General features: G+C 45.7%; 1 protein-coding gene across 1 annotated transcript in view; it reads left to right on the forward strand.

Annotated features, from left to right (window-relative positions):
- Nucleotides 1-14,002, forward strand: part of LBP (lipopolysaccharide binding protein) — a 31,325-nt gene that overhangs the window by 14,909 nt on the left and 2,414 nt on the right. The window contains exons 6-14 of the mRNA XM_017859129.1: nucleotides 309-372; nucleotides 3,260-3,351; nucleotides 3,860-4,036; nucleotides 5,988-6,047; nucleotides 8,188-8,355; nucleotides 9,922-9,989; nucleotides 10,463-10,505; nucleotides 12,280-12,343; nucleotides 13,149-13,225. Of these exons, the coding sequence (XP_017714618.1) occupies nucleotides 309-372; nucleotides 3,260-3,351; nucleotides 3,860-4,036; nucleotides 5,988-6,047; nucleotides 8,188-8,355; nucleotides 9,922-9,989; nucleotides 10,463-10,505; nucleotides 12,280-12,343; nucleotides 13,149-13,225 (813 nt within the window). The remainder of the gene's footprint in view (nucleotides 1-308; nucleotides 373-3,259; nucleotides 3,352-3,859; nucleotides 4,037-5,987; nucleotides 6,048-8,187; nucleotides 8,356-9,921; nucleotides 9,990-10,462; nucleotides 10,506-12,279; nucleotides 12,344-13,148; nucleotides 13,226-14,002) is intronic.

The following is a 14,002-nucleotide window of genomic DNA, read 5'->3' on the forward strand; positions in this document are numbered from 1 at the left end:
CGGTGGAGTTTCAGGCACTGTCTCCAGCCAGCGCCCTCCTCAGGCTGGGTCAGTGACTCCCTAGCTCAGGTGTCCAGACTTGGGACAGACTGAAAAGTCCAACTGGACCGTAGTGGAGTCCACATGGGAGCCTACATATTTTTATTGTTTCTATTTCCTTGGTACCTGGCTCATGACAAGCACTTATAAACATTTGTAAACCAATGATCACTGAGCATACATGTGGTATAATGTGACTGCAGTGATCGGCACGGGGCCAGACCAGAGCTGGGGAACTCACTCAGGCATTCTCTTTCTGTGTTTTTCAGATTTGCGAAATGATCCAGAAATCGGTGTCCTCCGATCTACAGCCTTATCTCCAAACTCTGCCAGGTAGGACACCCCATCCACCCCTGGGACATTTTATTTCTGTTTATTTCTATAAGAGCATATATATACCTTATAAAATAGTAAATGGGGCAAAAATATAGAAAGTAAAAATTAAGGGCCAGGCGCAGCGCCTCACGCCTGTAATCCCAGCACTCTGGGAGGCTGAGGCGGGTGGATCACCTGAGGTCTGGTGTTCGAGGCCAGCCTGGCCTACATGGTGAAACCCCGACTCTACTAAAAATACAAAATTAGCCTGGCATGGTGGCACATGCCTGTAATCCCAGCGACTCGGGAGGCTGAGGCGGGAGAATCGCTTGAACCCAGGAGGTGGAGGTTGCAGTGAGCCGAGATTGCGCCACTGCACTCCAGCCTGGGCAACAAAGATCAAAACTCTGTCTCAAAAAAAAAGAAAAAAGAAAAGAGAAAAAGAAAGTAGAAATTAAAAGTTCATTTTCCTCCCCAACTTTTCTTCCAAGAAGTAACCTCTGTTTTGGGTGTATCTTTTCAGATATTTTCTTTGCATGTACAAATATAAATACATGTAAGCATACGAATAGGCATTCTTATATGTATTATTTTGCTCATGAATCTATGTGTATATGCATAATTTAAAATATGTATGTTCATATACACACAGTATAGGCATTGTTCTAGATTTCTTTTTTTTTGAGAGGAGGTCTCACTCTGTGTCCCAGGCTGGAGTGCAGTGGTGTGATCTCAGCTCAGTGTAACCTCAACCTCTTGAGCTCAGGTGATCCTCCTGCCTCAGCCACCTGAGTAGCTGGGACCACAGAGGCATGCCACCACACCTGGCTACTTTTTGTAGAGACAGGGTTTCTCTATGTTGCCCAGGCTGGTCTCGAACTCCTGGACTCAAGTGATCTGCCCACCTCAGCCTCCCAAAGTACTGGGATGACAGGTGTGAGCCACTGTGCCAGCTTGATTTCATTTTTAAAAACTTTTTATTGAAGTATATTTATAGAGAAAAGTGCTCTAATCATAAGTGTGCTGTTAAAGAGTTTTTACATGCATGTAACCAGCTTCCAACCAAGAAACAGAACATGGCTGGGTTTTCAAAGCCCCTGGTGTCCCCCTCGGTCACTGCCCAGCCCTCCAGGGTCACCACCATCCCAACTTCTACCAGCAAATATTAGTTTTGCACTTTGCACATGAATGGAATCAGACAATATTTTGAGTATCTTTTCAAAAGCCAGAAGGTTTTCTTTGTTCAACTTTAAAATATGAGGTCAGGGTTGGGCGCAGTAGCTCACGCCTTTAATCCCAGACCTTAGGGAGACCAAGGCGAGTGAATTACCCGAGGTCAGGAGTTTGAGACCAGCCTGGTCAACATGGTGAAACCCTGTCTCTACTAAAAATACAAAAATTAGCCAGGTGCCGTGGTGGATGCCTATAATCCCAGCTACTCGGGAGGCTGAGGCAGGAGAATTGCTTGAACCTGGGAGGCGGAGGTTGCAGTGAGCCGAGATCGCGCCACTGCACTCCAGCCTGGGCAACAGAATGAGACCCTGTCTCAACAAAGAAAAAAAAATAATAAATAATAAATAAACAAAATAAAATATGAGGTCAGGTCAGGCGTGGTGGTGCACACCTATAATTCCAGCACTTTGGGAGGCCAAGAAGGGAGGATCACTTGAGTTCAGGAGTTCAAGGCCAGCCCGGGCAACATGGCGAAACCCTATCTCTACAATAAATACAAAAATTAGCCAGGCATGGTGGTGTGCACCTGTAGTCCCAGCTACTTGGGAGGCCAAGGTGGGATGATCGCTTGAGCCCGGGAGGTCAAGGCAGCGGTGGGCTGAAATTGTGCCACTGCACTCCAGCCTGGGCCACAGAGTGAAATCCTATCTCAAAAAAAAAAAAAATGAAATAAAATAAAACATGAGGTCAATGCATATCGTTGCATCCACCTGTAGTGTAGCTGGTTTATTCTCCTTGCTGCATAGCATACCACCATGTCAATGCTTCCCCATTTATTTGTCCAGTCTACTGTTGAAGGCCATCTGGGGGGTGTTCAGTTTTAGGCCATTATCCGTAGTACTACTATGAATGTCCTAGTACCTATGGTCACATGTCTTTGGGTATATACCTGGGAGAGAAATTGCAAGCTCATGTGATATGCCCAGATTCAGCATTATCAGATCCTGCCAAACAGTTTTCCAAAGCGGTTGTAACAGACCTTATTATGTTAGCAGCCGTGTAGTATTCCATCATTTGGAGGTGTCTTCATTTATTTAATAAGTCCCCCACTGATGGACATTTGGGTGTTTTCCTGTCCCTTGCTGTTGCCAACAGGGCTGCAGGGAGCCATCTACAAGTGGAGTCCCTGGGTCCAGGGTGCACACATTAAGGTTGGAGGGGGAGACCCTGATAAATTATCTGAGATGTTCTCTGATGCCTTGGCTCCCAAGCCCCTATGCGGTTACTTGCTGACATTGACTTTACCAGAAGTCCAGGCGGGCAACCCAATACTGGGACCTGGAACATTCGTTCATTCAGGGTTTTGGAGGGGAGTGTCTGGGCCCTCTGGGCATAGCATGCCTAACCTTCCTGGTTACTGGCTCAGCATTAAGCTCCGGGTGGGGCTGGAGAGGTGAAGCCTGGACTCATGGGGTGTGTGTGTGTGTGTGTGTGTGCTTGTCTGGAAACTGCTTAGGCCCTAGGCTGAGCATACACCCCCACCACTGTTAACTCATCCAAGGGAACCCATGTAGTCTCTTTCTTGAAGAAGCAATTCTTTGCCCCGGGGCTGGGCGGGTAGGGAGATTCTGAAAAAAGTCACAGAGAATGCGAGTCAGCCAGAGCCCTTGCCCCTCCTCCCGCAGCTGGAAGTGGCACCTGGCCCCTAATTCTGCCCTGTCGTCATTCACAGTTACAACAGAGATTGACAGTTTCGCCGGCATTGATTATAGCTTAGTGGAAGCCCCTCGGGCAACAGCCCAGATGCTGGAGGTGATGTTTAAGGTGAGGGTCCTGGGGTCGGGCTGGGTGGGTGAGGATTTCCCTCAGGGTCAGCCATTCCCTGGGCCACCTGTCCCACCAACTTCAGATCTGTCCTCATCTTCCCAGTGGTTCCCACTGTGTCGAGGGCCGGATGATATGGAGTGGTGGGATGTGCTCCCAGAGCTAGGATTCTCCCACGGCTGTCTTACACCTCTCAGGTCTTAACCCTTCCCTCCTCTTTCTTCCCCTACTTTGCCTTGCCCATCATGCAGAAGAGGCCAATCAGAGCGGGCCTAGGGAGTGTAGATGGGCCTAGGGCATATAGAGGGGCTGGCCAGGACATCCTGTGGGTTAATACAGCAAAGCTTCTGGGGAGCTTTTCATTAAAAGACATAACACTGCCTTTAATGGTGGAGTTTCAGGCAGTGCTCCAGCCAGCGTCCCTTCATCAGACTGTGTGGGGAAATACCTAGCCCCAGCCCCGGGATAGGCTTTGAAAAGTCCAACTGGTCCCTATTTCCCTCTCCAGGGTGAAATCTTTCATCGTAACCACCGTTCCCCAGTTACCCTCCTTGCTCCAGTCATGAGCCTTCCTGAGGAACACAACAAAATGGTCTACTTCGCCCTCTCGGATTATGTCTTCAACACGGCCAGCCTGGTTTATCACAAGGAAGGGTATCTGAACTTCTCCATTACAGATGACATGGTGAGGATGGTGGCAAACAGGTCTCTCAAATGAACACGTAACCTCCCGCTCCTTCCTTCTTTCCTTTTCACCCCTGTTGACATCAGTCAAATAGTAAGTTATTGCTAAGAGAAAAATCAAGACCAAGAAAAATACATTAGCACAATCTCCCTTTTACTTTGGTAACCAAGAAACTCAAAGTCAAAGTTCTTTCTCCCATGGCCGGGTGCAGTGGCTCATGCCTATAATTCCAGCACTTTGGGAGCCTGAAGCGGGCAGATCACTTGAGCTCAGGAGCTGGAGACCAGCCTGGCCAACATGGCAAAACCCTGTCTCTACTAAAAATACAAAAATTAGCCAGGTGTGGTGGCAGGTGCCTGTAATCCCAGCTACTTGGGAGGCTGAGATGGGAGAATCGCTTGAACCCAGGAGGCAGAGGTTGCAGTGAGCCAAGATCGTGTCACCGCACTCCAGCCTGAGCAAAAGAGCGAGACCCTGTCTCCAAAAAAAAAAAAAAAAAAAACTATTTCTCCCTTATAACAATCGTGGAAGACTTTGCAGCTTGCTTATCTGTGTTTTGCTTTTCTAGACCTGTTTACTAGTCTAGACGTGTTAATCTAATTCGTATTTTCTCTGATCCTGATGATTTCTGGAGGTTTATTTAAAAATATTTTAGTGAATGAGGCCAGGCGAGGTGGCTCATGCCTGTAATCCTATCACTTTGGGAGGCCAAGGTGGGCGGATCACCTGAGGTCAGGAGTTCAAGACCAGCCTGGCCAACATGGCAAAACCTCATCTCTACTAAAAATACAAAAATTAGCCGGGCATGGTGGCACATGCCTGTAGTCCCAGCTACATGGAGGCTGAGGCAGGAGAATTGCTTGAGCCCAGGAGGCAGAGGTTGCAGTGAGCTGTGATCTCACCACTGCACTGCAGCATGGACAACAGAGTGAGACTACATGTCAAAAAAGAAAAAAATACATATATGTATATATATATATATTAGTGAATCATATAGTTGCATATAGTTTCAGAGAAAAGGAAATAAAGATCAAGTGAAAATAAAGCACAATTATAAAGACACTGAGCCCATAAATTTCTTTAATGTCTCAAACCTGTCTGGGAGCTTCCTTGTAGCTAAAGTGATAAGGATACATGATTTCATGATTCATGGTGAAAAGGAGAGACACCCCCAAAACAACCGTTTCCAATGCGGCTTTGTATAAGGGAGACTGAATTTTATAGTGGATCACACCTTTAATGGTTCTCCAGTTTCTCTAATATTTCTGGGTTTCAAAAAGTTGTTTCTTGAAGCACTTCATAAAAGTTGAGGCCTCATGAATGATGTCAGGATGGTGGGAAAAAGAGTATGGTTTGGCTCGGATGGTCCAGCTTACCCTGGTGTAAGTCAGGGGCCGTCTGGTAGATGGAGGGTCGTTTTGTCCTTCAAATGGCCTCCTACACCTGTACAAGCCTTTGCTTTTGGCATTGTGTTTGGTTTACCCATTCTACCTGCAGCACAGGCCTCTCTTTCAATGGGATGATAATAGCTACGTTTTATGGAGCACTCACCATGTGCTGGGCCTTGTGCTAGATGCTCGTTTAACCCTCACAATGACTTGAAGGTGGGGACTATTGTTATCCCCATTTTATGGATAAGGAAGTTGAGGTTCAGGGAGATAAAAGGGCTGGCCTGAAATCACAAAGTCAGGACACAAACCGAGGTCTGTGTGACTGCAACCGTCACCCTCGCAGACCCACACATCAGCTACACCCATGGGAGAGCAGTCAGGATGCTGGGGACCCATGTGCTCTGCTTGGGTGAATGCAGGACAAGCATCTCATCCCTGCCAGGGTAACCCAGGTGGTGGAAAAGTGACAGTCTTGCACATCCCCCCGCCTCCCCAGTCTTCTTTAGACCTTCAGATCCAGCGGGAGCACCCTAAAACTTCTTCGCGTCTCTTTGCTGCAGATACCGCCTGACTCTAATATCCGACTGACCACCAAGTCCTTCCGACCCTTCGTCCCACGGGTAAGGAGTCCCTTAGTGCCCCATGAGTGCAGACCGAGCCTACTAGACGCCAGAGGTTTCTCTTTAAAACCTCATTTCTCTCAGCTTGACCACGAGTCAGAAGGCCAGGATGAGACTCCCATGGAAGGCTGGGGTGCTGCTCCCTTCAAAGCCTAAATAACAGAGGCTGAGCGCCATAACTTGTGGGACCACAGCTTGTCCAGTCTTTTATTGATGTTATCTAAGAATCCCAAGGAATGCTGGCATAGTCCCTAAAATGTACCCTAATGAATAGCAGCTAACAATTACAGAGGGCTTCCTAGGTGCCAGGCATGCTCTTGGTGCTTTAAAAAATTAGTTTTTGGCCAGGCATGGTGGCTCATACCTGTAATCCCAGCATTGTGGGAGGCCAAGGTGGGCAGATTGCTTGAGCCCAGGAGTTCAAGACCAGCCTGTGGGCAACATGACGAAACCCCATCTTTACAAAAAATACAAAAATTAGCCAAGCATGGTGGCATACAGCTGTAGTCCCAGGCGCCAGGGAGGCTGAGGTGGGAAGATCACCTGAGGCTGGGAGGTTGAGGCTGCAGGGAGCTGTGACTGCACCACTACACTCCAGCCTGGGCAACAGAGTGAGACCCTGTCTCAAAAAAAATTATTAAAAGATTCGTTTTTGAATGATTAATAAATTCTCAAGGTTCAACATTCAAAAGATCTAAAAGGTTATAGAGTGGAAAGTCTCACATCCACTCCTATCCCTTAACCACCCAGTTCCCATCTGAAGTTTGCCAATATTACCAGATTATGCATATCTTTCTGATGATATTCTATGTATATACAGGTTCAGTATCTCTTATAATGCTTGGAAAAGAAACTCTGCCCACCTTCTTAGTGAAGCATTTTACCCCCTCAGCCTTCCAAACGTCTCCGTTCTAGAAGAGGATGTAGGTTTTACATATCCATAACCAAAAGGCTCATGGGAGTACTGTTTTTCCACGAATATCCTCCTACAAAGGAAGAGTCTTGCCCCAAATTAAACTCTGTACCTATCTCTAGTTACACAGAAAATTAAGAGCACTTTTGAAATGGTGGAGTCTAGGGCTGGTCATGGTGGCTCATGCCTGTAATCCTAGCACTCTGGGAGGCCAAAGCAGGAAGATTGCTTGAGGCCAGGAGTTCAAGACCAACCTGGACAACATAGCAAGACCCTGTCTCTATTTTATAAAGAAAAGCTAAAAAAAAGAGAGAGAGAAAAGAAAAAAGAAATGTGCTATGGAATATCATATTAAAAGAATAATAAGAGAAAATTAAATAGTTTTTTAAAAAAGAAATGGTGGGATCTAGCTGTGTCATATTTCGAAAACACTGGCAATCTGACCTCAGCATGCCCAGTTAGCAGAGTGTGATGAGGGGATGGAGAAACCTTGGGAGAGGTAGGGAGGGAGAAAAAATGGGCCCAACTTTTCTGGAGGACAATTTGGCAATACCTGCCGAAAGCTTTAAAAGCATTGCTGGCCAGGTGCGGTGGGTCACACCTGTAATCCCAAGACTTTGGCGGGCATATCACCTCAGGTCAGGAGTTTGAGGCCAGCCTGGCCAACATGGTGAAATCCTGTCTCTACTAAAAATACAAAATTAGCCGGGTGTGGTGGTGCACACCTGTAATCCCAGCTACTTGGGAGGCTGAGGAAGGAGAAATGCTTGAACCCCAGAGGCAGAGGTTGCAGTGAGCCAAGATGGCACCATTGCACTCCAGCCTGGGTGACAAGAACGAAATTCTGTCTCAAAAAAAAAAAAAAAAAAGCATTGCTATCCTTCAACTCAGCAATTCCACCTCTAGGAATGTTTTCCTGAAAATAATAGCCAAGGTGATCATTATAACGGCAAAACCTTGAAGACAACTTGATGCTTGATAGAGTTTCATCCATCACAAGACCTGTACACAATGAAGTACAACGCAGCCATGAAATAGATGGCACTGACTCTGTGTCTGACATGGAGAGATGGCCAGTTTTGCCGTTAGGAGAAAAGGGCACAGAGAATTTCGTGGGCAATAAAATCAATCAAAAGCAATTCCCAGCTTTGTCTGACTCCCTCAGGCCTCTCCTGGCAGACTTGTATATTTTCTTCTCTTGACGTAATCTCCTAATTCTGCTCCCAGTTAGCCAGGCTCTACCCCAACATGAACTTGGAGCTCCAGGGATCAGTGCCCTCTGCTCCGCTCCTAAACTTCAGCCCTGGGAATCTGTCTGTGGACCCCTATATGGAGATAGACGCCTTTGTGCTCCTGCCCAGCTCCAGCAAGGAGCCTGTCTTCCGACTCAGTGTGGTAAGGTTCAGAGCCTTTGCAAATGCTGTTCCCTTTTCCCCACATGCTGTTGCCTTTTCCCCACATGCTTTTCTCCCCACTCACCACCTGGATAATTCCTCCAGGTCTCAACTTAAATATTACTTCCCGAGAGAGGGCTTTCTTGCTGGCCCTTACCCCCAATCTATCTATGCCCTTTGCCACTTTTTCTTGTAATACCCTATTATCTTTCTTCTCAGCATTTACTACCAAGGTACTTTGTAGCTGTCTGCAGGTGTATTTGTTTAATGCATGTATCTCTCACTATGTTAGTCTGGGCTATTGTGAGGAGAAATGTAGATGGGTCTTTGTCTATTTGCTTTGTTCTTTGTCTATATTTGACCTTGGAAGACTACATTTCCCATGCTTCTTTGCACTCTGATTTCCACCCAGGTCAGCCAATGGGAGGTACTGTCAGGAGAATGAAGTTGGGGAGGAAGGGTGAAGCCAGAGTACTATTTCCTCTTTCTTTGCCATGGCAGAGGCTCAGACTGTGACTCTGTCTCCTCTGTGGTAACTTCCATAATTCCACCTCCACTCATTGTTCCTCTAGTCCTGGGGTGGATACAGCCTCCTATCTCTGCTAATCTCACCAACGCTTTACTAGCTTCTCAACAATTCCATCACTTGTATAACCAATGTCCTGTACTAAATTCCCTCTGCATTAAACATTGAGAGTGAGTTTTCCTTTTTTGATGGACTCTGTCTAATAGGGAAGGGATGCTGGGTCCTTTGGGGGCCCTGCTCGCTGAATGGAGAACTCTGCTCTCTTGTTTCTTGACTTTTGAAATCAATAAGTCAAATCTCTGCCAGGGTAATTCTTCCTAGAGGCTGTATCTGCAATTTTAATATTGTTGTTATTGCTATCAAGAGTAACATTATTAATATATTTTAAATTAAAATATAATTTATTGTCTGGGTGTGGTGACTTACACCTGTAATCTCAGCACTTTGGGAGGTCAAGGCAGGAGAATCACATGAGGTCAGGAGTTTGAGACCAGACTGGGCAACATAGCAAGACTCCATTGCTACAAAAAAGAAAAAAGAAGAAAAAGCCGGGCCTGGTGGCATGCACCTGTAGTCCTATCTACTCAGGAGGTTGATGCGGGAGGATCACTTGAGTCCAGGAGATCAAGGCTGCAGTTAGCCATTATTGCACCACCGCACTCCAGCCAGGTGACAGAGAGACACTCCATCTCTAAAATAATAATAATACTTTATTATTGTTGTTGTTACTAGGGCTGAATCTTGACCTGAAATAACTAGAAATGATCCTTTTTAGAGCTTTCCAAGAGTAGGTACTCTATACCTTATCTTAGTAGTCTGTTCAAAGTTTAACTGCTATCATGGACAACAATTTCAAGTAAAAATGTTCAAGTCCAAGTTCAAATATTGATTGAGCACCTACAGTGAGCCTTCTGGGAGGGACAAATTTCCTGCTTTAGCTCATTGAGCTGTTTGTTCAGAGCAGACAGTCCCTCGTCATCATCCTTCCTATGCATACAACCTTCATCACTTACACCTGCTTCCTTCTACTGGCATTTCCAGGCCACTAATGTGTCCGCCATCTTGACTTTCAATACCAGCAAGATCACTGGGTTCCTGAAGCCAGGAAAGTAAGTTGGCGTCCTGCCCACATGCGGGTGCCCAGCTGGACTCCATCTGTATACTGTAGCTGCTTCTCTGTAGCTGGTGGGAGGGGGGAAACCATTTGGAAAGGACACTTACATTTCACCCCAATTGGCCCAATTCTTCTGCCCCACTGGTCCTGCCCCCACAAATCTCAAATTGTTAAAGAATTCACTAAGACTGTTACTTCTTAATGTATGAATTTTAGGCACCACCTATATTAACTTCCTGAAATGATAAAGAGTGAGCTTTTTGACACTATTTCATCTGCCCTCTGACAGTCTTCCTGATATCATTGTATCACTGCTTTTAGTTCCTCAGTCATCTTTTCCACTCCTGCTCCCGCCCTACCTTTGGCCCTGTGCCTTCTCAAGCCCATCCTTTCTCGCTTCTGGGGACCCCCACGCTGCTTAGACTTGCATAAAGCTCACACCTTTGAATCTTCTCTGATTCACTACAGGGTAAAAGTGGAACTGAAAGAATCCAAAGTTGGACTGTTCAATGTAAGTTGTTGTTTTTATTGATGACATGATTAGAATGTTAATTAATTTGGGGTGTTTCCTAAGCAATTGCTATGGCACCTATAATAGGAAATACAAAAGGAGAAGAGTTGATTTTTTGCCCTGGAGAAGTGTAAAAGTCTCCAAAACACAAGACATAGGGCCAAGGAACAGTTATATCCTAATATAAAACAGTATATAATTAAGTCATCTACTGAACAGAATTCTTTTAACTGCAAGAGACAGAAAGCCAACTGAAATTGTCTTAAGCAAAGAGGAGAAATATGTAGCATTATATAACTGAAAAGCCCAAAAACAAAAACGAAAAAACAAAGATCAGAGGTTTCAGGCATAGCTGGATTCAGGTGTTCAAATTAGTGCAACAAGAATCTCTCTCCATCTCTCTGTTCTGTTTTCATTTGTGTTAGCTTCACTCTCAGGCAGGCTCTTCCAACTGGTAGCAAGCCCCAGAGTTTCCTACTGTTTCAGTTTCTTTAAAAATTTACTACCAAAAAAAAAAAAAAAAAAACTCCCTGCTAACTCTCATTGGACTAATCTTAGGCACCCAGTCTTAAGCCAAGCACTGTGGCCAGAAGTTGGGCAAGGCCAATTAGCCCAGCATGGATCTCGTCTACACTCCAGGAGGCAGGATTTGCAGTCACCTACATCCAAATCATATGGACTAAGACTGGCGAGGAGGGTTGTTCCCTGGGGGGAAATAGACTCTGTTATCAAAACAAGAGGGATTGAGTGCTGAGCAGGTAAAACCAAGAAGTGATTTCCACAAGGTAGAAAAAAGTGGTGAAGTAGATGGGCCCATATAAAAGGAGGAAAGAGAATGTGAAAATCAGTGTGGGCTGAAGTGATGGAGAAGAGCTTTCTGGAAAGAGGGAAGGAGAAGCTGGGTAGACTTTAACGTGCAGTCGTTGGCTTCTCTTTTACCATTCCATGATGCTGGCCTCCACTGACCACCTCCACCTGTGCCCTGCCTCCCAGACTTTCCTGAAGCACTTATGAAGTGGAAACAAACACAGAAGCTGTGGGGAGAGATGCAGGGACCCTGAGGCTGACTCCTTTCAGAGAATAAAGGGTTCAGTGAATAATGGTACACTCATATTGTATCTGTGCATGTTTACTGCAAAGTAAAACATTCGAGTAAAAAGTTTCCCAAAAATCTATCCTATTGGGTTTTCAGAGCATGAAATGTAAAAACAAGAACTACAGATTCAGATAAATTTAGATTCAAATCCTGATGCTGCTGCCCAGTTTGTAGTAAGTCCCTTTCATTCTGTAGGCCTCGGTTTCCTGATATGTGAAATAGGGACATTAATATGAACGTTGAAGGACTGTTGTAAACATTGAATCAGACATACACGCAAAGCTCTGAGCTCTCTGCTTGGCATATAGTGAGGGTTAAAAGTTGTGTTTCATGATTTTGGTAGAGAAGCTTATTTTGTTTTATTAAATTTTAAAATTATACAGGTAGTTCAGGAAAAACATTCTCACTGTAAATAAAATTGAACACTAAAGATAAGGCTAACGACAAGTCAAACGTTAACGTTCTTCCTTAGAGGAAAGACATTTGGGTGTGTAACTTTCCAAAATTTTTCTATTCACTTGCATAATAAATGCTCATCTCAAAAGAGTTTTATCTTATAAAATAGTAACATGATGTAATAATAGTTTGCTTTTTCCAAGCATTTTGCTATGTTGGCACACACAGAACCACCGTGTGGCTATGTGGCGATATAAGTGTACTTCTCCTGTTCTCCTCCAGGCGGAGCTGTTGGAAGCGCTCCTCAACTACTACATCCTCAACACGCTCTACCCCAAATTCAACGGTAAGAATCACTGTGGATTTTTCCAAGTCAAAAGTGGACACTGCCGTCTGGAGGAAAGAGAGCTGGACTTGGAAAACAGGGCTCTCCTGGGGGCTGTATGACCGTGGGCAAGTCGCTTCTCTCTAAGCTTAGCGACCTTCCTGTGACATGGGATCGTTGAAGTTGGCCTCATCTCCCTCCAGGGCTCTGATGAGGGTTGGGGGCTGGCACAGCTCTTTGGAGCACGGGAAACCTCCTTATAAGCGGCATAGAGGGACACATGGAAGTGCCCCACGTTCTGAAGAGGCAAGTCAAAGACTGAGGACCAAGTTAATATAGAAGACACAAGGCAGCCACCTCTGGACTCACATCTCCCAGTCAATTGCCCAACTGCCTAGTCAAAAAAGAAAGCAAAAGACTTAAACCCTGTTTCCATGAAGCTTTGCTTCTTTTGGCTGCAACAGAGAGCAGGACGAGGCAAAGGGCAGGGAGTGGATTCCCTGTTCCTTATCTTATCGTGAATGTGTGCTTCCTCCAGACAGCACCATGCCTGACAGCTTAGGCTTCCAAGCCAGCCTCCCTCAGTTTAAATCCCCTTTCTGCCGCTTCCTAACTGTGTGACCTAGAACAAGTTACTTGACCACTCTGTGCCTCAGTGTCCTTATCTGTAAAATGGGAAGAATAATCACACCTACCTCATAGTCTTGGAAATCATTAAATGGGAATATACCAAATATAGAGTTTGCAGAGAACATTTTCGGTAAAAATCTGTCTCTAATTATTATATATTCACCAATCTCTCTCAATGTTGTGCTTCAACCTCCAGATAAGTTGGCCGAAGGCTTCCCCCTTCCTCTGCTGAAGCGTGTTCAGCTCTACGACCTCGGACTCCAGATCCATAAGGTTGGTGGGCTCAGGGGGCTCTGAGGATGTGTGAGGGAGGAGGTGGTTTGCATGCTAGCTTCAGAGGCCATGACTCATGGGTGACACCCAGCCCAGCCCTGCAGCTGGGAAAGTCTGGCCAGGGGCAGGATGGGTGCTCCTGGGCCTTACCATATGCCACAAAACCATCCACGTGTCCTTCAGAAGTGGCACCTCTGCTGGTGCAGGTGGCATTTCACACAGCCTTATGCCACCACCACCTCCCATCCCTACCATGAGGGGCCTGAGGGAAGTTCAAGACCAGCTCGTTTTGAAAACACTGCAGGCTGGCGCGGTGGCTCACGCCTGGAATCCCAGCACTTTGGGAGGCCAGGGCGGGCAGATCGCTAGGTCAGGCGTTTGAGACCAGCCTGGCAAACATGGTGAAACCCCGTCTCTACTGAAAATACAAAACTTAGCTGGGCATGGTAACGGGTGCCTATAATCCCAGCTACTCAGGAGGCTGAGGCAGAATTGCTTGAATCCAGGAGGTGGAGGTTGCAGTGAGTCGAGATCACGCCACTGCACTCCAGCCTGTTCAAGAGAGCAAGACTCCATCAAAAAAAAAAAAAAAAAAAAGAAAGGAAAAAAAAAAAAAAGAAAGAAAATACCGTAAGTCCTAGACATAGCATTAGGTCAGGTTCTGAAAGTCATTTGTAAGTTTTAAGCTTTTCTTCTAAATTTTTAGGTTGAAGAGCTTTATTATAAATATATGTTTGGCATGCCTCCCCGTTTAAACAAGTACTACAACCATATGTA

This window comes from Rhinopithecus bieti, unplaced genomic scaffold, assembly GCF_001698545.2.
Source record: "Rhinopithecus bieti isolate Rb0 unplaced genomic scaffold, ASM169854v2 scaffold_38981, whole genome shotgun sequence".
Lineage (NCBI taxonomy): Eukaryota > Metazoa > Chordata > Mammalia > Primates > Cercopithecidae > Rhinopithecus > Rhinopithecus bieti.